The sequence below is a fragment of the Astyanax mexicanus genome, unplaced genomic scaffold (assembly GCF_023375975.1).
Source record: "Astyanax mexicanus isolate ESR-SI-001 unplaced genomic scaffold, AstMex3_surface scaffold_33, whole genome shotgun sequence".
Taxonomy (NCBI): Eukaryota; Metazoa; Chordata; class Actinopteri; order Characiformes; family Acestrorhamphidae; genus Astyanax; species Astyanax mexicanus.
This window is the reverse complement of record NW_026040043.1, coordinates 4,606,865-4,629,361: the sequence shown is the minus strand read 5'-3', so window position 1 is coordinate 4,629,361 and position 22,497 is coordinate 4,606,865. Positions and strand designations below refer to the sequence as shown.

Here is a 22,497-nt window from a genome sequence, read left to right as displayed (position 1 = left end):
AAGGGGCCAACAAGTGCTAAACACCTGTGGGAACTCCTTCCTTCAAGACTGTTGGAAAACCATTTCAGGTGACCACCTCTTGAAACTCATTGAGAGAATGAGGCCAAGAGTGTGTAAAGCAGTAATCAGAGCAAAGGGTGGCTATTTTAAGTACATAAAACTCCACATGTGTTCATTCATAGTTTTGATGCATTTAGTGAGAATCTACAATGTAAATAGTCATGAAAATAAAGAAAACGCATTGAAAAAGAGAAGGTGTGTCCAAACTTTTGGCCTGTACTGTAGAGTCACCTGGAATAGTTTTCGGTCCGACTCACCAGCTGAGAATCACTGGTTAAGATGAGATTAGTATTAATTTACAATATAGAACATTTTAAAATAATGAAAAAAAAAACAACCAGTTTGTGTCCAAACTTTTGACTGGTACTGTGGATCTGAAGGTGAATATTTGTGTACTTTTACTCCAGTGGAGGTCTAAAGGGAGGAGATTAACTGGAGTAATATGTGATGTTGTGTATCTGTACTGTAACTGCAGTACAGGGTGTGTGTAGATCCTCCAGCACTGTGAGCTGCTGAGTGTAGATCTCTGGATCTAGGCAGCACTACAGTACTGACTATATTACTGTACAGTATCTACAGACTAGAGGAGGGTTTAGACTCTGGAGTCTAGTCTCACTCGCTGGAGAAACTTTCTGAGTGAACAGTTAAGAGCTTCTGTAAGAGTGATAAACGCTATAAATGTAAATCTATAAATAAAGCCCTGTTTTCACAGTCAGACTGATAACAGTTCCAGTATTTCCACAGTTCTACAGACTGAACTCGCTCTGTAATCCTGATACATCACTTCTGTACACTAAGAACACGCGTTATTTACACTCTATTTTATATAAAGCTAAGAAGGAGAGGAACTCCAGGCTGTAAAAGATGTTTAATCTGTAGTTTATAAACTCTAAACTCACCTTCTGACTCCTGCTGCAGAGCTGAGGCAGATTCTACAGGGAACGCCCCCCTCCTGAAGGTGTGGCTCCTCAGGCAGGTTTACCGTAATGGTCAGATTATAAGCGCCCTAAAAATTATTCCCTGCTGAAAGAACTGCATCACTGGATTCTGCTTTATACTGTATAAATGTTTATGATTTATGATGATCTGGAGATGGTTTAGATAGTAACCCAGTCTGACCAGGCAGACCAGAATACCAGCATCCAAAATATAAATTATGCTGTTCTGTTATGGTTTGGTTTATTCAGAAAAACAGCCCATATGGAAAAGAAATGTATGTCGTGGTGTCAAAAAAAAATCTAATTGATAGTGGGTATTTAAATGTGAATAAAAAAATCAGTGTTAGAAACACTTAGATTTGTATAATAAATATTTGAATTATGATTAAATCATGTATAAAATCATGAATAAAAATTTTAATATGATGGTAGCTCCCTGTTTTAACTGCCTGATTTGACGTGTTAATGTTGACAGCCCTAATAAAAATATATTTATTAAATATATTTTTAAAAAGTATGAAATGGCCAAAATATTAGGTTTCTTTAATATATAATTGTTTGAAATACATTTTGCAATTTAAGAATATATTTAAAATGTATTTCACACATAAAGGTATACATACATTTCTCTTCCATGTGGGTTAAATGTAAAAAAAAAAAACTGTATTTTTTTCCCATATATAATATAAATATATAGATCTGTCACAATAATTACATTATCAGATTATTGTACAATATACAGGCATAACCTCAGTAATTGTTGCTGACTGCAGAACTGCTCACTGTGTTTACATAAAAGGAAATTCCATTATAATGAATGAGGCAGAAAGTTAACTCCGTTTTAAAACAGCAGTTTGATTTTTCTGAAACTGGAGAATTATTTTATTTTTAAGTGTTGCTATTTTAATCAGCTTCTATTTTATTGTTGAGGGTTAATTTTATTTTATTATTGATGTTTTGGCGCCATCTACTGAATAAAAACATGTCACAACATCCAGCAATAATATTATAGGAAATGATATGATACCAAACAAACAAATTAATAAACGATTATAAATATAGTGATTCGTTTATTTGCATTTATTTAATATATTTTAACAAAATAATAATAAGAATACAAAGTAAAATGCTAAAATGATAACTAATTCATCATTGAATATGTAATGGTAATAATAAGATAATAATAAGATAACAAATAATATTTATAAACATTAATAATTAATTATTGAATATATGTCAGTAATAATATTAACAAACAAAAAATAAAGAATTATTGTCATTGTTTGTATTAATTTAATATTAATATTTTTTGTATTTATTTACTACTTTGTAAGTAATACAAATTGCAATAATAATAATAATAATAATAATAATAATAATAATAATAATAATAATAATAATAATAAGAAGAAGAAGAAGAAGAAGAAAAATAAATGATAATTAATAATTAATTGTATTATTATTTTCATTAATATTACTTACTGTTAGTCATATTTGATCATTTTGTTGTTAAGGTTTCATTTGTTTTTATTAATAAAATGTAAGTCAGTAAAATCATAATTATGATTAAAATGTTTATTTTCAGGTTGTAAGTCAGTGAGAGTGAAGCAGATGGAGTGTAATAATTAATAATATATTAATAATAATTAATAGAGAAACTCTAGGCTGCTAAAAAAATCTGAGTGACAGACTCTCGAACCAATGAGAGCACTGCGTGGGCGGGGCTTGTATCACCGTGACCTGAGCTCTGATTGGCCGGTGTTACAGCGCGAGCTCTCTCCTGGGTTAGAGGAGGGTTAGCTGAAGCTCCTCCATTATGATGTGAAATTTACAGGGTTTAATTTCCACATTCTGAGCATTATTTCCAGCGTGTAGATCAGGTTTATTTACAGTATCAGTAAGATATCAGTGCAGTATGAGTGTTATTCTCAGTTCTGAGCTCCGTGTGAGGGATATAAAGGAGTTGGACTGAAAGCTGAGGACTTTTCTCTGAGCTGAATGTTACTGGAGCTGAACTGAGGAGCTGCTTCACGGGTTAAATTCTGTCTTTAAAAGGTGAGGAACCGGATACTTTCAGGAGTGGAGCTGCAGAGTGAGTTAGACTGAGTCTAAACTCATATCTAGCTGTATCTGTGGGTCAGTCTGAGGGGGAAACGGGTTAGCGTTAGCTAGGGTACAGTTAGCCGCTCCGCTGAGGCGAATTTGATCTTTTTCGCGCGCTTTTCAGCTCCAGCGCGAGACCTCCCTTTTCCCGCGCTTTTCAGCTCCAGCGCGAGACCCCCCCCCCCCCCCCCCCCCCCCTCACAGAGCGCGCTCGGCTATCAGCAGTGCAGGTTAGCAGCCACAGCTAATCCCACACAGCACTAAACACTGCTTTAAACACTATGGAACAGTTTCACACGCTGGGATTAAGCAGAGTCTCGGACTAAACAGCTTTTAGAATGGAGATTTTCCATCTGGACTTAATCCCTGCCCGGGATCCCTGGTTTAATTAAAAGCACCTTAAAATGTGTACATTTTAAACTTTATTTTATTTAGTAGTCTTTCTAAAGGAAGAAAGTTTATCACTAAAATCCACTAAAACTGTATAAGTAACCTATTATAAGTTATTATGATTAAGTTTGTCATTTATTAAACACGAATCAGGTGATGTATTTGGTATGAAGCATTATGCTACCATGCCTGTAGATTATTTATTAAGCTTTTGTATTTTCAGATTTTATCTTGTGTAAATGTATATCTTAGTAAAAAACTTTTAATAAATGTCATGTAACATTAATTCAGAATTCTCTAACTGAATAAATTTTTTTTTTAGCAGAAATTCAGCCCCACTTTTCAGTCTGGGTCTGAGTGTGGTGAGACAGCGATACAGGTCTGAGTTGAACCACCAGGAGTTAAATATAAGAAGTTACCATATAGAATAAATTACTCTTTTGGATATCACAGTGATGTTACGAGAACAGATAAATTATTATTAAAACTATTTGTCTATAACTGGATGTGCAGCAGTGAGTAAGTGAAGAATGCAGGGAGTGGAAAGCTGTATTTCAGTTTAGGTTAAGATGCTGCTCCTTTAGTTACGGTAAAAAGTAATGTTATTTTTTGGAAAATATAAGTGTATAGTTATGTTCTTCAGCCCCACTAAAAGGCACTGTTTCTTCTCCTTTAGCTCTGCTGTGGGTCCTGCTGCCACAGTGAACTGAAGAACCATCTAAAATCAGGTAAACATGTTTAAATTAAAGTTCCTTTTTAAAGAACTGTTATTCTTGTTCTTCGATTTAAGAAGCTGAAGTTATTTTAACTGGTGTTTAAGCAGCAGAATCACTGCTGTTCCACAAGGTTCCAACAAGGTTTCTTTAGAATAGAGTATTGTACATACTTTTCTCATAATATAGTGTTTTTTTTTATACTCTTACACCGATCAGCCATAACATTAACACCTTGTTTTCTTGTTTTTAAACAGTTTTTTCCTAAGATTAACTGTTCATATAGAATCACTTAGTAGTTATACATATTATCATTTTATTATTATTTTTTATTATACACAGAGCAGTTATTATTATTTGGTTGGTGGGTAATAATTCTCAGCACTGCAGGGACACTGCTGGTGGTGTATGAGGATGTTAGTATGTGTTGCACTGGTGGTCCGAGTGGGTCAGGTATAGTAGGGTTGAAGTAAAAGTTTTAGCTTTATAAATGAACACTAATTTATTTTTTTCTATTTGAACAATATCTGCTTAAAATATGCATAGAAATTCACTAAATGTAGGTAAATATATTTATTTTACACTGCTGTGAGAGCTCAAAGGAGTATTAAATTACTGTTAAAACTTTTTAAAATGATATATCGGTCAATTACAATCAAAATGCCTTTTTACAGTGGAATGAAAATAATGTTTTTATAGTCAAGTGACCTGATCCAGCACACAGGGCACATCACCATCCAGTGACAACAAGTGCGAAAAATTATTGTATACCAGAGTTCACTAACATGTGGATCCAGATTTTGTCCAAAACCGATCTGGTGTTACTTTCCAAGCTTTTACCAGTTTAGAGGCCCAGGAAACTCACAGCCCAATCACACATGCTGTAAATATCGAAGTAACTTTGCTCAGCCAATCAGATCTGTGCATAATGAAGAGCACTACTGCACACATGATGAGGAGATAAACAGCAGTTTGCAAGGAAAGTGAGTTAAAGGAGAGTTAATTTACTTGTTAATTTATTTGTGCTCTAAAAAGGGAAAAGTGGGAACTTAAGTAATTTATTAAAAATTGAGCAACTTCTCTGAGTTTATTCTCCCCAGGAGCATTAGTTCTCTTCTCTCACTGAACAACCAGACATGAAGGAGAGAGATATTAAGAGGGAAAGAAAGAGAAAAGAGAGAGAACAGCTGATTGGCTGTTTAAATGTAAGAGTTTTATTCTAAATTATAAATATCTAAATTGGTAAAAACTGTTTAGATGTTAAAATAAGTTTAAAAATAAATAATAAGAAATGTGTTGTAATATGTAATGTTTTATATCTATAACTTTGTCAGTGGCAAAATAAATGTATGCATTTAAAGTAATAATTAGTAAAAAGTAAAAAGACAAAGCAGCTGTGAATCTAGTTAATGAAGTGTTAGCAGCACTATGGTTTCTGGAGTAGAAGAAAAAATCTGCCTCCTACATCAGTTAAATCACGCAGTGTGTAACAGGAGTGTTCAGGCTTCACTGCAACATTTACTGATGTCTGTAAGCAACACTGCTGCAGTGTGTAGCACTGTGGCACAGGAAAACAATAAAACTGTGGCAGTACGTCCAGCACAGCTACACATTTACATCTTCATCACCCTGTTTCAGAGATCAAACCGGGAGCAGAACAACACACAACTTCTAACCACAGCATTTAATCAGCCCTTTACTGCAGAATCAGAGCAGGATGAAGCTATAACTACATCTACTGGGGTGTTTATCACTGCAGACCTGGCCTCATACTCCAACACTGAAAACAGGAAAGTGCTTGAGCCACAAAATCCCCTCACTCTCACACTTCTGTACAAAGATCATGCCAGATCTTTATAAACAGGAAGAATCTGTGAGATGTGTGATCTGTTACCCCACTATTACTGAGGGATTTTATGTGAATTGGAATGGACGGGAGGGTATAAAAACAGGACTAAGAGAAAACAGTCAAACTACAGACTGAGAAAAGGTTTTGAGAATGTAATTTTATAAGTAGTAAAGCAGCTGTTTTCATTCTGCACTGATGACTTAAATCCAGGGATTATTCAGCTTCTTAAAATGAGTGTTTAGCTTTTTGTTATAGACTCTAAATATCCTAAAAATATTCAGTTCTTTATACTGGTTGTATGTTATTAAGCCTGACGTAGCAAAAATGTAAAACCACATATATTATTATTATTTTAAACATTTTATTAAATTTGAAAGGAAAAATTTTCAGTTATATCCTCCAGATACAATTATAAATGCTACTGTGAATGCTGAAATTGAGAGCTAGCTGTTAGCTATTTGTTGATTTATTTTATAATCTAAACACTTGTTTTCTCTTGTAGTTATTTTTTTAATATCAGTGTGATAATGGGCTACAGGTGAATTTGATTGGACCTTGTTCTATATGCTGTTGACTGTTGATGTTTAATGTGGGTAAAATGTGCTCCAACTGGTTTTTAACTGGTTGTCTGCTTTTCTTAAGAAACGAAAATGCAGCCAGTTCCTCATTCATTCCAGTGGGGTGTGTGTACAAATCTACAAAATGCTGTTTAAAACAATCCAACCTGGCTTATTAGGAAACCCAGTGCTGACTAAATCCTGAGAAAAACACATTGAGTTATTTTAACTGATTTATATTAAATATTTAATACTTTACATTTATTTATTTATTCTGTTAATTATTCTGAATCATTTGTCCGCTGACATTTACCATAGATTTCGAGAAATTGACACAATTCCAGCTCCAGATTGTTCTGTCTCATCAGGAGGGGCAGCATGCATGTTTTTAATTTGATGTGTGTTTTCATAAAGCTGATTTCTAAATACTTAGCAAACAGCAAAGCAACCATCTGGTTTATCAGATTTGCTACTTATCAACAACATTGCAGTTTTCTTCAGCAAATGCAATTTTCTATCAGTGTATTTACTAATTGTAATGCATGATAGTATATAACTATATAGTACTGATGGTTAAATAAGTAATATAAGTTGTATTATTGTGAGAGATTGGCATTTTGAAATAGAGCTGATGTGATTTGTGTGTGTCTAATATAGGAGTGGATATCCTGAAAAAGATGGAGCTGAACTCTAACTGTGTACCCCTCTGAAGACTGATCTCAGGAACAGGTAACACTGCTGTGATTTATATCATTATCTATCATCTTCAGTACGACTTAGAATACTTAACTCAGTATTCAGTGCTGCTTTCATATTGTGAGAGACACAGTGTGTGAAAGGAGACAGATCTACATGTTCATCACTACAGAGTGTGAATATACTGTTTTCATTCTTGTTTTGTGTAGAATTTAGACGTCCAATCAGAGACCACTCAGTAGTGTAACTACAGACCACACACCACCATTGATCCAACTACTGACTACAGTATAGATCAGACTAGACATCACTAACTACTGAACACAGACTACTTATCCTGCATTACTGAGATTTAGATCAAACCGGTTTTAGAGACGCTGTTCAGTGATCCACACCCACAGTGATTTGATCTCACACTCAGTAATGCTGTAAACAGTTGATCACTGACGTTCAGGAGGTGAAGATATTGTTTCTTTAATATCACACACAGTGTCCTGAAATATAAAGGTAAGGAATAACTCCTGATTATTAATTTATGCTGTGACTCTAATATTAACTGTACTCTGTTCTTACTCAGTCATGTAGTTTTAATAGTGTTTTATTTTATTTATTTAATTATTTTTTAGTAAAAAACAGTGTATAAGACAGACACAATTTAATACAAAGTTAATACATTTTTTAATCAAGGAATCATTGTGTTGTGTAATCATTTAATCGTTACAATTTTGATGCTACACCTGCATAAGTAATAAAACACAAAAAATAAATAGAAAATTATGTGGTATATTTTAATGTATTATTTGTATTGGGTATACTGTAATAATAATGCAAATGCAAAGGCAATACCAATTATTATCACTTGTTTTAATAAATAATATAGGGTCAGGCTAGGGTTGGGCGGTATGGAAGTTTTTCATACTGTCATCAGATTATATGGCGGTATATGGTATTACCGGCGGTATATGGGGGGGGGGGGAGGGGGGGTGTGTTTTGATATTTTAGAATTCCTTAGACTATATTTCCTTTAGCATTTTGAGCTTTAGTTACTTTCCTATTTCATATCTATTTTTCTGTTTATTTATGATTTATTTTTTTATGTATATTATTTTAGTTTTGTACCTGTGTGTACAATATTTCTTTTTTGTTATTTTAGAATTCGTTAGATTATATTTTAGCATTTTGAGCTAAGTTTAGTTAGTTATTTTCCTATATTATATCTATTAATCTGTTTTAATTAAATGCTGCGGAGCTTTAAACGCGCGAGTGAACTCGGGTTCAGTCTCACGTTCACGCTCGGGTTCAGGCAGACAATCTAAACTCTAGTATGCAGAACTATATTATTATTGTTATTAAATTTTCCATTCTTTTAAATAGCAGGATACTTTGATTTGTATTTCTCAGCCCGGACGCGGCCCGGCCAGAGGAAAGTAATGGAAAATCTTGGGTCAATCCAGGCTCCAGGAAATAGTCATCTGTTTTTTAATACTATTTTTATTTTATATAAAGCTATGGCATGATAATCACCATATAACAAAGTATTATTTTAAACGAAAACGAACGAAATAACGAAAACTGAAAGTGAAAGTTTTCCTTAACTGAAACTAATAAAAACGGTAATTAAAAGAAAAAAAATAAAACAAATTGAAATTGCAGATTGAATATCCTCATTTTCGTGTTTGTTAATTTATGTATAAGTGCTGTATCCACTACAGCAGCTTAACAGCGGGTGGTGTTGTGCCGATTCTGCTCACGAAGGGGAGCCGGGGTTCAGATGTCGGCAGCGCGCAGCAGATTAGAATATGAGCGTGAGTGACATAAAAACCCTGTTTTGTAGAGAAACAGGAGATGAGGAATATTTGAGAAGCAGCTGTAACTTTACCTGTGAGTAACTCATACACCAGGACACCCCACGCTGCAGGATAAACTGATTAATCTCATCATTTCAGTGGTTGGTTGGTTGTTGGGGTTTTATTGCCACTCCAGCACAATTTGTGGCGATCATTTTGGTGAAAATTAGTGAAATCTGTAGAGTTTATTGAGTTTTTGCTGTATGATCTCCTCAGTGAGAAGCCCCACCCCATAACCAATCAGGGAGCTCCAACTGGTTACCCCTCCCATTGCTCTTTCATTGTGGATGCGCAGAATGTCTTAAAAGTCAGTTTTTCAAAGTTCAGGTTTGGCACGTCACGTGGTTAATATACCGTCACTATTTTACAATACCAAGTCAAGAGTCAAGAGGCTTTTATTGTCATTACATCTGAGTACAGGTACACAGTGTGATGAAATTACGTTCCTCCGGAACCATGGTGCAACATAGAACAACATGCAATAGACAACATAAAGTGCAGGAGTGACGACAGTGCAACATAAAATTATAACACTAAATAACAATAAATACAATAAATACAAAGGACGAGACAATTTAAAGACAGGACAGTGCAGTACCGATACGGTATAATAAAGTGTATAGTGGGGATAAGGTGCAGAGATGTGTGACATACTGTAGCATATAGAACATATATAATCACAGCAGTTACTGAGGTAGAGTTTATAGTTTTTAAGAGTGCAGCAAATAAAGTCATGTCAGCCTCTGTGTGCTGACTGGTGTGTGTGTGGGTGAAGTTCAGTTCTTTGTGAGTGTAAAGGGGGAGGGTGTACAGTTTAGTTTTGTGTGAGTGTGTTGGGTGAGTGGTGGGTGGGGTGGGGGTTCAGTTCTGTCTCTGTGCGTTGAGAAGTCTAACTGCCTGGTGGATGAAGCTGTTGCAGAGTCTAGTAGTGGAGGCTCGGATGCTCCTGTATCTTCTGCCGGACGGCATCAGAGCGAAGAGTCCGTGTGAGGGATGGGTGGGGTCGTCCACTGCGGATGCAGCGTGTGGTGTAGATCTCGGTGATGGAGGGAAGAGAGACTCCGATGATTTTCTCATATTTCATCACCATATTTAAATACCGTGGTATACCGAAATACCGTCATACCGCCCAACCCTAGGTCAGGCAGAGTTGAAACAAGCAGAAATACAAAGTCAAAGTCAAAGTGGTTTTTATTGTCATTTCAGCTATATACAGAGTACACAGTGAAACGAAACAACGTTCCTCCAAGGACCATGGTGCACATAAACACAGTGTAGACAGAACAATAGTGCAACAGTACAAAAGTGCAGACAGACAATACAACACCATATAGACAAAGAATAATAAATAACAAGACAGTGTGCAAATTATGCAGTGTGCAAAAAAGAGCAGGTGAGGTAGTAATTACTCTATTACACAGTGTGCAATAGAGTCCAGTGAGGTAGTAGGGTTTTTAGTGCTTTCCATTTTCTGGGGTAAGTGGGGTAAGAGTGTGTGTGCATGTACAGAAAAAACCATCAGTTCAGTCTCTGCAGTTAAGGAGTCTGATGGCTTGGGGGTAGAAGCTGTTGCAGAATCTGGTCGTGCTGGACCGGATGCTGCGGTACCTTCTTCCCGAAGGCAGGAGGGAGAACAGTTCGTGTGAGGGATGAGTGGGGTCATTCACAATGCTGGTTGCTTTGCGGATGCTGCGGGTGGTGTAAATGTCCGTGATGGAGGGGAGAGAGACGCCGATGATCCTCTCAGCTGTCCTCACAATACGCTGGAGGGTCTTGCGGTCAGAGACGGTGCAGGTCCCAAACCAGGCAGTGATGCAGCTGCTCAGGATGCTCTGAATGGTCCCTCTATAGAAGAGTGTGAGGATGGGTGGAGGGAGACGGGCCTTTCTCAGCTTCCGGAGGAAGTAGAGACGCTGCTGGGCTTTCTTGGATGTAGAGCTGGTGTTCAGGGTCCAGGTGAGGTTATCTGTTAAGTGGACACCAAGGAACTTGGTGCTCTTAACAATCTAATAAAAGGCCTTTAATGAAAAAAGGGAAATCCAAACTCATGGTCAACCACAGGCAGGATCAGAGAGACAGTCCAGGGGTGGGTTTCCCAAAAACGATTAATCTTAGCGAATAACGAACGAACTAACAAATGACGTGAGTAAAGAACGAGCCAGTTCTGCGAGTGTTTCCCAAAGAGCTTCGCAAAATGAAAAACAAGTTTAAAGAACGTCTTGACTCCTCCCCCGAAACAGCGCACTCAATCAAACCAAAAACATCGATTCAACACTGCCAACATGCAGTATTTATTTACTATTATGCCCAAAAAACATAGAGCTGTGTTGTTATCAACAAGGAGGAAGGAGTTCCTGGAGGTGCTAAACAATAGTTACAGGGCTCCAGAAAAAAAATGGTTAAGGAGCCAGTGGCTCCTAAAATAAAAAATTTGGGCGACAATATTTATTTCTAAGTGCCAAACAATAATGCTGAGTCTTTACTGCAGAAGGTGTGCTTATGGTACACCCCAACTCCACACCAATTGCTTTCAGCTCACACTTGCTATTGGGGCTAAAATGGTATGTTTTCCACACTTTTTCAATAATTGGAAGGGTTTATGTGTTCAGGATTGCCAATTCCAGTCTTTGAGGCAAACAACAAAATGAGAGAATATGTTTTTTATATCTCACTTCTAAAGAGTGCCCCTTGTTCTGTCGACGTGCTACCCTAGTGTATCACTGTATCATGGTAAAGTTATGGCAATGATAGTACGTTACAAACTGCTTTTGCTTTTTTTTGTATTTAAAATAATAAATATTGTATTTATTATTATTAATTTCTATTTACACTTTTGTGCAATGACAGTAAGTCCAGGTTGTTTAATGCACAAAAAATAGATTTCTCTCGGCTGTTTTACCACATGTGCGAGCTAAGAGAGGTTTTGTCGGAGCACACTTTGCTAAAAACCAGTCGCGTGCATGTTTTTTTTTAAATAATAGCCTTTAAGTTTTCTTGCTTTTAAATGATGCTAACATTTAAATATTTTAAAGCTAGTGACCTGTAATGGAGGTAGGATGAATAAAGTCAGGTTTCTGAAATGATCCACCTTCTACTGCAGTACAGATTTATACTAACATTACTGGCTTTCAGTAGACTAGACTTACATTACTTAACAAGTGTAAAACTCATCCAGTTCAGTAACAGCAATGTTCACAGCAGTTCAAATACAGCTACACAGATTATATAATCTTCTGTATTTAGTAAAATATCCAGCACAACAGACTCTTTATCTGTTAAAAACTAAAAACACAAAGTAAATCACCGTATAAACAGAGACAGAGTATAATTCTGTCCTCAGGGTTTTGTAACAGAAACAGTGAGAGTTAGGAAAAAACGGAAAGTGCTGCTTCTCTGTGTGTTTATATACTAACACATCACGCGTGCTGAAGTTAACGTTAATTTACACAAAAAGTTACACGTTAGTTTATTAGAATGTAAAAAGCAGTGAAGGCACCTTAGCTAATGATGACAGATTGCACAGATCCCTTTTACACCTTAAACATCGCTAACTCTGAACCGGAGACGTATCAGACAAGCTAACCTAACTAGCAGCAAACAGAGCAGCGTTCCCTGCCTTCAGAAATCTGAACAAGCTCACCTCTGTAAATATCTTGCAGACGAGACGCATGCCACATATTTAGGAGTTGAGTTTTCCATGGTAGCGCAGATATCATATAATCATATACATATCACATATCATATAAATTATGTTTATCCAGTAAATGGGAGAGAAGGAGCCACTGTTTGGATCAGCTGTGTGAGGTTCAGAGTGAGGGGCTCGGGGGATGGGGGGAGGGAAGGGGTTGTAATTGGCTGAGCAATGCAGTTCAGCGCTGCCCAGCACTAGGCAAGATAAATGCTTTGTAGACAGACAGAACCAATCAAATACTCTGCAGGGAGTGAGTAAAGTGCAGGGGTACATATACTGAGTGAAACAGGTAAAGTCAATATTCAGGTGATTGTGGTCTAATTAGTCATGTGAGAGGGTAAATGAGTGATGTCAGTGTGTGGTGCATTCTGGGCAATGGAGTCCGGAGCTGGGAGATCGCTAATAGACACAGGAGGAATAGAAGTGCCTTCAGTATCAGGTGTGACAGTAACCAGTAGAGTTTATCAGACCTGCAGTGTTGTCTGTGATTTAATCAGCTATAAATAAGCAGCTCAATCAGCTCATTTATGAAGCTAAACAAAAGATTTCAGACAATAAGATTTACTTCTCTGGACTGAACATCCACTAGAACCTGATCCGTTCAGTCAGGACCACCCAGCAGCTGCTCATATAGTTAACATTTATATCCTGTAATACTACAGTATATTACCATATCCAGTTATTAATGGTGTGATGAAAAATGGAGGGCGTCACAGAACAGGCTGGTGCTGGAACTCTCTCTCCGGGTTCAGAGGAGGTGGAGGAGTGAGAGCATCAGATTCTTATTTATTCAGAATCAGATCAGAGAACTGATATAAGCTGCTGATGGTGTGTTTGTTGTTTTTGGCAGCGTGCTCTCATTCCGTGGCTTTGTTTCATTTTCTGACTTCTAGGCTGTTTAAGAATCTAAAGTCACCTGATCACATGATTAATTATTGTGGATGATGGACAGTGGACAGATTAGCTGTTGTGACTTCATCTGTGCTGTTGTCTTTTTGTTTCTGGAAAACCTTGTTAAATTTTAGCATTTTATTTCCTTTTTTACATACCTCAAATTTTTAATTAATCTAAAAATAATATGTGAAAAATGTTAATTTAAAAATGTCTTAGTTGTCATGTGTTAAGGATTATGTTCATATTACAGGCTTAAAGACAATATTTTTCAGATTTTTTCAAATCGGAATTGAGCAACATTCATGTGTTTCACCCAGTGACTTTATAAAGCATGGACACCATGCTTCCATTCCTTTCTGTTCTATAGAACTGAAGCCAGGATTTCAGCCATGTTGTTAAAAAGAGCCAGTGCCTCCTTCTCAGATCAAACTACTGACCACACAGCACTGCAGATCAAACTACTGACCACACAGCACTACAGATCAAACTACTAACCACCCAGCACTACAGTTCAAACTACTGACCACACAGCACTACAGATCAAACTACTGACCACACAGCACTACAGATCAAACTACTGACCACACATCACTACAGATCAAATTACTGACCACACAGCACTACAGATCAAACTACTGACCACACAGCACTACAGATCAAACTACTAACCACCCAGCACTACAGTTCAAACTACTGACCACACAGCACTGCAGATCGAACTACTGACCACACAGCACTACAGATCAAACTACTGACCACACAGCACTGCAGATCAAACTACTGACCACACAGCACTACAGATCAAACTACTGACCACACAGCACTGCAGATCAAACTACTGACCACACAGCACTACAGACTGGAATACAATCAGTTCTTTACTGGAACCATAAAGAGATAAACGTTTTAGAAGCTGAACTGGGCCAAAGAATTTGGACATTACACTGCAATCAGCATCAACACGCACGCACACACACACACACATACACACACACACACACACACACACACACACACACACACACACACACACACAATAGTAATGTTGTGCCTGAGTTGTTGTCTTCATTTATTTTCGTTTTCAGTGAAACCCAGAACCAGTTCTTGTTATTTTCTAATGAAGATGCAGATATAGAGTCTCTCTCTCTCTCTCTCTCTCTCTCTCTCTCTCTCTCTCAGTGTCCTGAGTTACTCCTGTGTGTGGAATGTGGTTTAACGGAATCTGAAAGCAGTTTCTGTAATGAAATGTAGATGAAGTTCAGATAAACTCTTTCGTTCAAATGATAAATAAATGATAGAACAATAGAATAAATGTAATCTATGTTTATTCAAGTACATTATATAAGAACTCATTTAGGGTCTAAAAATAGTCTTTTGTAACTTAAAAACTTCTAAATGACTGACCTCAGATAGGTGACATTTCCATTTAGGGCAGTTCTTATGTTGAAATGGAGGAGCTGGAACAGGCTGTAAATCAAACTAGAAAAAACTCTTATCTCACACCATTAATATCAACACTTTAAAGTACAGTCAGTACAGTTTAAACACATATAACAGCTATGTTTCCTAGAGCTGTGTAGTAGTAAATCTAATAGCTTGATGCTGACTTTACATGGAGAAAGGCATTCACACAATAAATAAATATTATATTAGTGGCTAAACAGCCTTGGGTATGTTACCAGATAATGAAGATCTTAGCAATTTACAAACAACTTTAAGAACCACTATTTTCCCAGAAGCCTTCTTAGTATTTAAAGTCATGAACAAGTGTAAAGTAGTTCTTTGATGATTCTGCACCGGAAAGACACCAGTCAAAAATTAAACCATGTTACAATGTCAATATTTTAGGCACATGCTATTTGCATCCAGGTGTAACAGTGTGTACTATTGCTAAAAAATCTATGGAAGCCAATGTAAAAAGCTTTGGTTCCAAGTTTTGTCAGGCGTTTTTGGAGCACTCATCATGGCATTTGGACACAATGAGAGGTGAGCTGAGTTTGTTGGTATATTCACTGCCAACACATGTAACTTAACACAACAATTAAACTTATATGCTTCACTAAACTCCCTCAGAAAAATGGTTGAAAAATCACTAGCAAAAGTACATATAACCAGAATAACCAATAAAATACAACACTTTTAAGCAATTAAGTTAACATTAGATACAAGTTTCTTATCCACTGCAAACTTTCATTCAAGCAAACAAAACTAAAAGCCTCAAATAAGCCATTTATTGAATTATCTAGCTAACGCTGGTGGTATAATAGCCAGGTAATTCTAACTTGGAAACAATAGCTTAGTTTTCTTACAAACTAATGACAAAATGATAGCTATATTATCACAAACTGGAATTAACTTACCTCAGAACTTCGTTTCCTAAAATAAATTAACTGTGCGTTTGCTGACATTTGTTAAGGAGCTTGCTATATAGCTTCTATTAGTTCACAAATTATACGTGCAATACATGTAGACATGTAGACGTGTGTACTCAGGTTATTTTATTTTTTTAATTAAGGGGTAAAAATAGCCTCCCTTTGTGGCAAATGCTACTTGTACCTGAATGCAAATAGTAACTCCCGAATTTTTGTGGAAAAACAGGTGCATTAAACTCTGTAAGACTTGCCCCCCAATCTAAAATTTTCTGCTTCATTATTCCACATGGTGGTGCTATAATCAAATGAATATGGTAAACCTGCCATAAAGAATACTGGTTGTTAAATTCTGTAAAACTGACAGCAATAAAACCATAATTCCTGGTGTTTTATTATTTAGGAGTATTTTATCCTCTTCTGTAACACAGATGCCCTGAAGTGTCAAAATCAGAGTATCATGATATCATCATTATCATGAGCAGCATATCGTAATAATATCATATTATGAAATGCCTTGAGATTCCCAATCCTAATCTACACTATACTGCCACAAGTATTTGCTCACCTATCCAAATAATTGAACTCAAGTTCCAATCACTTTCACGTTCACATGTGTATAAAAGCAGCCGCTAGTCATGCAGACTGTTTCCAAGTCCAGTCGTGAAATTTCCCCACTACTAAATATTTCACATTCAACTGTCAGTGATATTATAACACAGTGGAAGCGACTGGGAACAACAGCAACTCCCTCTGTTAGTGTAAAACAGCACAGCGGGGTCAGCGGATGGTATGAAAAAGTTTGGGCAATCCTGATAATTTTCAAGATTTTCCTTTATAAATCATTGGTTGTTCGGATCAGCAATTTCAGTTAAATATATCATATAGCAGACGAACACTGATATTTGAGAAGTGAAATGATTTTAGTTTAAAGGATTTACAGAGTGTGTGCAATAATTCTTTAAACTAAATTAGGCAGGTGCATAAATTTAGCACTCCAACAGAAAAATTACATCAATATTAAGTAAATCCTCCTTTTGCAGAAATAACTTTCTTCATTCTTTAAATACAAATCCACACACACTGTTTTTCTGTTCAGAGATTGGGTGACATTAAAGCAGTGCACTGGAGCTAAAACTTTTAATTCTGGCACATTTTCCTCACATCTGTGTCTAAAAGCAATCTCGTGAGTATTACATTTAAAGGAGGAGTTCATGTTGAAAGTACTTTATGGTGAAAAGCAATACAGCTGTGCCTTGATTACATTTCAAGGTGTATTTTATAAATTCTGGCACTAATTCAGCGTTTGGTTTTGAAAATGCAAATAAGTGTGTATTGTTTTTCAATAAAGAGATCAAGTGCAATGAAATGTAATGTAATAGTAGATTTGCATTTTATTTTGGCACCTATTCTGCATGTTAGTGAGGAAAAGCAATGCATTTTGTTGATTGTTTTTACGTTTTTCCAACCTAGTGTTTGCTTTTCAATTTGGCACTAATTCCTCTCCATAAATAACAGCCTCTAAATGCTTTCAATGTTGACTATGCAAACTTCACAATAGACCTCAAGCAGTTTGGACTGTGTGTCTTTCCACTCTTCTTCCAGACTCTGCTCCCGTGATTTACAAATGAAATGCAGAATTTACTGTGTGTGTAAAAGCATTCCCCTTACTGAAAACTGAAAGTAAGTACATTTATACAGATCTGGTGCATTAGTTAAGTAAAAGCAGATGCTGAAGTCTGTGTAATCTGTCTTTCAGAGATGAAGATTCTCTGGGTGATGCTGCTAATTTTCTCTGGCCTAATGGAGACCCTGTCAGGTAGGTGTTTTCCTGCTGTAAATGTGTGTGAGTGAGTGTGTGTTTGTGTGTGTGTGTGTGTGTGTGTGTGTGAGAGAGAGAGAGAGAGAGAGAGAGAGCGCAACAGACAGAATGAGTCTACAGTGTGTGTTAGTTTGTTTATTTGGTGGGGGTTTTGAGGTGGGTAAAAGTTTGAAACATATTAATGAATGCTAAATTACCTTGAAGCATTATAATATATACATATAGTGTATGCTACACCACAAAATTGTAGAAGGACATAAAAAGTGAAAGTAATCTGGATTTAATTACTCAGTAATGTGTAATTAATGGGATTACTTTATTATCTCTCATTCCTCATTATTGATTAAAATGATAATCATTTATATATATATATATATATATATATATATATATATATATATATATATATACATATACATATACATATACAGGTCCTTCTGAAAAAAATAGCATATTGTGCTAAAGTTCATTCTTTTCCATAATGCAATGATCAAAATGAACCTTTCATAAACTTTCTAAAATATATGAAAGTTTATTTTTTGAGTCATTGCACACCAACTAAAATATTTCAGGTCTTTTTTTGTTTTAATACTGATGATTTTGGCATGCAGCTCATGAAAACCCAAAATTCATCTGAATCAATGAATTAACTCTAAACACCTGCAAAATATTCCTGAGTCTTTTAAAAACTCCCAGCCTGGTTCATTACTCAAAACCGCAATCATGGGTAAGACTGCTGTCCTGACTGCTGTCCAGAAGGCCATCATTAACACCCTCAGGCAAGAGGGTAAGACACAAAAAGAAATTTCTGAACGAATAGGCTGTTCCCAGAGTGCTGTATCAAGGCACCTCAGTGGGAAGTCTGTGGGAAGGAAAAAGTGTGGCAGAAAACGCTGCACAATGAGAAGAGGTGACCGGACCCTGAGGAAGATTGTGGAGAAGGGCCGATTGCAGACCTTGGGGGACCTGCGGAAGCAGTGGACTGAGTCTGGAGTAGAAACATCCAGAGCCATCGTGCACAGGCGTGTGCAGGAAATGGGCTACAGGTGCCGCATTCCCCAGGTCAAGCCACTTTTGAACCAGAAACAGCGACAGAAGCGCCTGACCTGGGCTACAGAGAAGCAGCACTGGACTGTTGCTCAGTGGTCCAAAGTACTTTTTTCGGATGAAAGCAAATTTTGCATGTCATTCGGAAATCAAGGTGCCAGAGTCTGGAGGAAGACTGGGGAGAAGGAAATGCCAAAATGCCTGAAGTCCAGTGTCAAGTACTCACATTCAGTAATGGTCTGGGGTGCCATGTCAGCTGCTGGTGTTGGTCCACTGTGTTTTATCAAGGGCAGGGTCAATGCAGCTAACTATCAGGAGATTTTGGAGCACTTCATGCTTCCATCTGCTGAAAAGCTTTATGGAGATGAAGATTTCATTTTTCAGCACGAACTGGCACCTGCTCACAGTGCCAAAACCACTGGTAAATGGTTTACTGATCATGGTATTACTGTGCTCGATTGCCCTGCCAACTCTCCTGACCTGAACCCCATAGAGAATCTGTGGGATATTGTGAAGAGAAAGCTGAGAGTTGCAAGACCCAACACTCGGGATGAGCTTAAGGCCCCTATTGAAGCATCCTGGGCCTCCAGAACACCTCAGCAGTGCCACAGGCTGATTGCCTCCATGCCACGCCGCACTGAAGCAGTCATTTCTGCAAAAGGATTCCTGACCAAGTATTGAGTGCATAACTGAACATAATTATTTGAAGGTTGACTTTTTTTGTATTATAAAACACTTTTCTTTTATTGGTCGGAAGAAATATGCACATTTTCTTTACTTTTTTGTCAAAATCATCAATATTAAAACAATAAAAGGCTTGAACTACTTCAGTTGTGTGTAATGAATCTAAAATATATGAAAGTCTAATGTTTATCAGTACATTACAGAAAATAATGAACTTTATCACAATATGCTAATTTTTTTAGAAGGACCTGTATACTCCCTTAGTTCAGCTCTTTAGTTGCTGCATATTACCTATTTCTCTAGCTCTGTACAAAAGCGTTCTATCTGATTTCTGATTCTTTGTTTCTTGACCCGTTTTCTGTCTATGGTTTAATCTACTGCCTAGCCCTTTTGATTTGTTGTCTTGACTACTCGCTTGCCTAGTTCCTGTTGTTTGATTTTCTGTGTACCGACCACGCACTTGTTTACTGACCATGCTGTAGGTGTGTTATTTATTATTGCTGCTCTAGTGGATCTGACATTGCCTGTCCCTGACCACCTCTATTTGTCTAACCCTGTTAATAAACCCCTGTTTTCTAATCACCGTTTGTCTCCCCGACTCCTGGTATTTGTTACATAATGATGCACTTTCTACTGTAGTAGAGATTTATAACATTACTGGTTTTCACTAGACTAGACTTACATTACTTATCAAGTGTATTTTAAACTCATCCAGTTCAGTAACAGCGGAGTTTAGCTCAGTTCATATGCAGCTACACAGATTATACTATCTTCTGTTTTTAGGAAAAGATCCAGCACAACAAACCCTCTAACTGTTAAACATTTAAAACACAAAGCAATCGCTGTATAAACAAAGACAGAAGAAAATTCTGCCTTCAGGGTTTTCTGACAAATAATGTAATAAATTTCGTCATAGTTTTTGTTTTTAAGTATTATTTTGATTCAGTTCTAGTCTCATTTTCGTCATGAAACATAGGTCGTCAGTGAAGATTTTTCGTCATATTTTTTGTTAATGAAATTAACACTGGTTTGAATAATCCGATTGTAATTCAATCACAGTGCACTATGTCTCTACATCTGGCTTTTTATGCGGACAAGAGAAATTTGAACATGATATGATCACCAAAAACACATGTTAATGTCAGATATGAACAGCCCATAAGTGCTGCTTAACTGATTCAGAGGACCAACTATACTACCAGCCTTCTATAAGCAGACCATACCATTAAAAAAATACTTAATCCAGTACAAACTACAGAAGATGCAGCTGTGAATAGTGATATAAAACATGTTATTTCATTATTACCTTATTGTTTTTTTATTACAGAGCGCTTTAAGGTAGTGGGTCCAGCTGCTCCTCTTGTTGCTGTAGCTGGTGAAGATCTGATTCTGCCCTGTTCTCTCCAACCCAACATCAGTGCTGAGGGTATGATGGTGGAGTGGTACAGACAGCATGAGACAGACACGCTAGTTCACCTGTATGTAGATCGTGAAGAGAAAAATGAAGAACAGATGGAGTCTTACAGAGGAAGAACAGCTCTGTTTAAAGAAGAACTGAAGAAAGGAAACGCCTCACTGAAACTCTCAGCTCTCCAACCTTCTGACGATGGAGATTACACGTGTTTTATTCGGGATGTGGATTCCTATGCTGATGTAACGCTTTATGTTGAAGTTAAAGGTGAAAATAAATCACAGTATCAGTACATTTTAAAATAGATGGATTAAAACATATATTTATAAGCAAAGCAAGCATTTCAGATAGTATCTCAACACTTTAGACAAGAAATCTGATATGAGTTTTATTAGCTTTCTGTGTGCAAGGTGTTACAGTGTAAGTAGTTCAGTTTACGGTAAAACATACACTACCGTTCAGAAGTTTGGGGTCACGCAAACAATTTTCTGTTTTCCATGAAAAGTCACACTTATTCACCACCATACGTTGTGAAATGAATAGAAAATAGAGTCAAGACATTGACAAGGTTAGAAATAATGATTTATATTTGAAATAACATTGTTTTTACATCAAACTTTGCTTTCATCAAAGAATCCTCCATTTGCAGCAATTACAGCATTGCACACCTTTGGCATTCTAGCTGTTAATTTGTTGAGGTAAGCTGGAGAAATTGCACCCCACGCTTCTAGAAGCAGCTCCCACAAGTTGGATTGGTTGGATGGGCACTTCTGGCGTACCATACGGTCAAGCTGCTCCCACAACAGCTCAATGGGGTTCAGATCTGGTGACTGCGCAGCCACTCCATTACCAATAGAATACCAGCTGCCTGCTTCTGCTGTAAATAGTTCTTGCACAATTTGGAGGTGTGTTTAGGGTCATTGTCCTGTTGTAGGACGAAATTGGCTCCGATCAGGCGCTGTCCACTGGGTATGGCATGGCGTTGCAAAATGGAGTGATAGCCTTCCTTATTCAGAATCCCCACCTTACCAGCACCAAAGCAACCCCAGACCATCACATTACCTCCACCATGCTTAACAGATGGCGTCAGGCATTCTTCCAGCATCTTTTCATTTGTTCTGCTTCTCACAAACGTTCTTCTTTGTGATCCAAACACCTCAAACTTGGATTCATCCGTCCACAACACTTTTTTCCAGTCTTCCTCTGTCCAATGTCTGTGTTCTTTTGCCCATCTTAATCTTTTTCTTTTATTAGCCAGTCTCAGATATGGCTTTTTCTTTGCCACGCGTTGTGCAACGCGGCCTCCCACTTCTTTTTCTACTCTGGTTAGAGCCTGTTTGTGCTGTCCTCTGAAGGGAGTAGTACACACCGTTGTAGGAAATCTTCAATTTCTTAGCAATTTCTCGCATGGAATAGCCTTCATTTC

The 22,497-nt window shown here is 37.0% G+C and overlaps 1 protein-coding gene across 6 annotated transcripts in view; it reads left to right on the top strand.

Annotated features, from left to right (window-relative positions):
- The window catches only part of LOC125789955 (uncharacterized), a 176,463-nt gene that overhangs the window by 117,013 nt on the left and 36,953 nt on the right, over positions 1-22,497 (top strand). For 3 of the 6 annotated variants that reach the window (XM_049473059.1, XM_049473057.1, XM_049473056.1), the window contains exons 2-5: positions 4,168-4,219; positions 7,268-7,339; positions 17,867-17,926; positions 20,988-21,338. In XM_049473059.1, coding sequence (XP_049329016.1) covers positions 17,869-17,926; positions 20,988-21,338 — 409 coding nt within the window. In that variant the 5' untranslated portion in view covers positions 4,168-4,219; positions 7,268-7,339; positions 17,867-17,868. Of the gene's footprint in view, positions 1-2,798; positions 3,054-4,167; positions 4,220-7,267; positions 7,340-7,709; positions 7,814-17,696; positions 17,791-17,866; positions 17,927-20,987; positions 21,339-22,497 lie in introns of those variants that run through there. The other 3 variants (XM_049473058.1, XM_049473060.1, XM_049473061.1) reach the window with 3 other exon arrangements.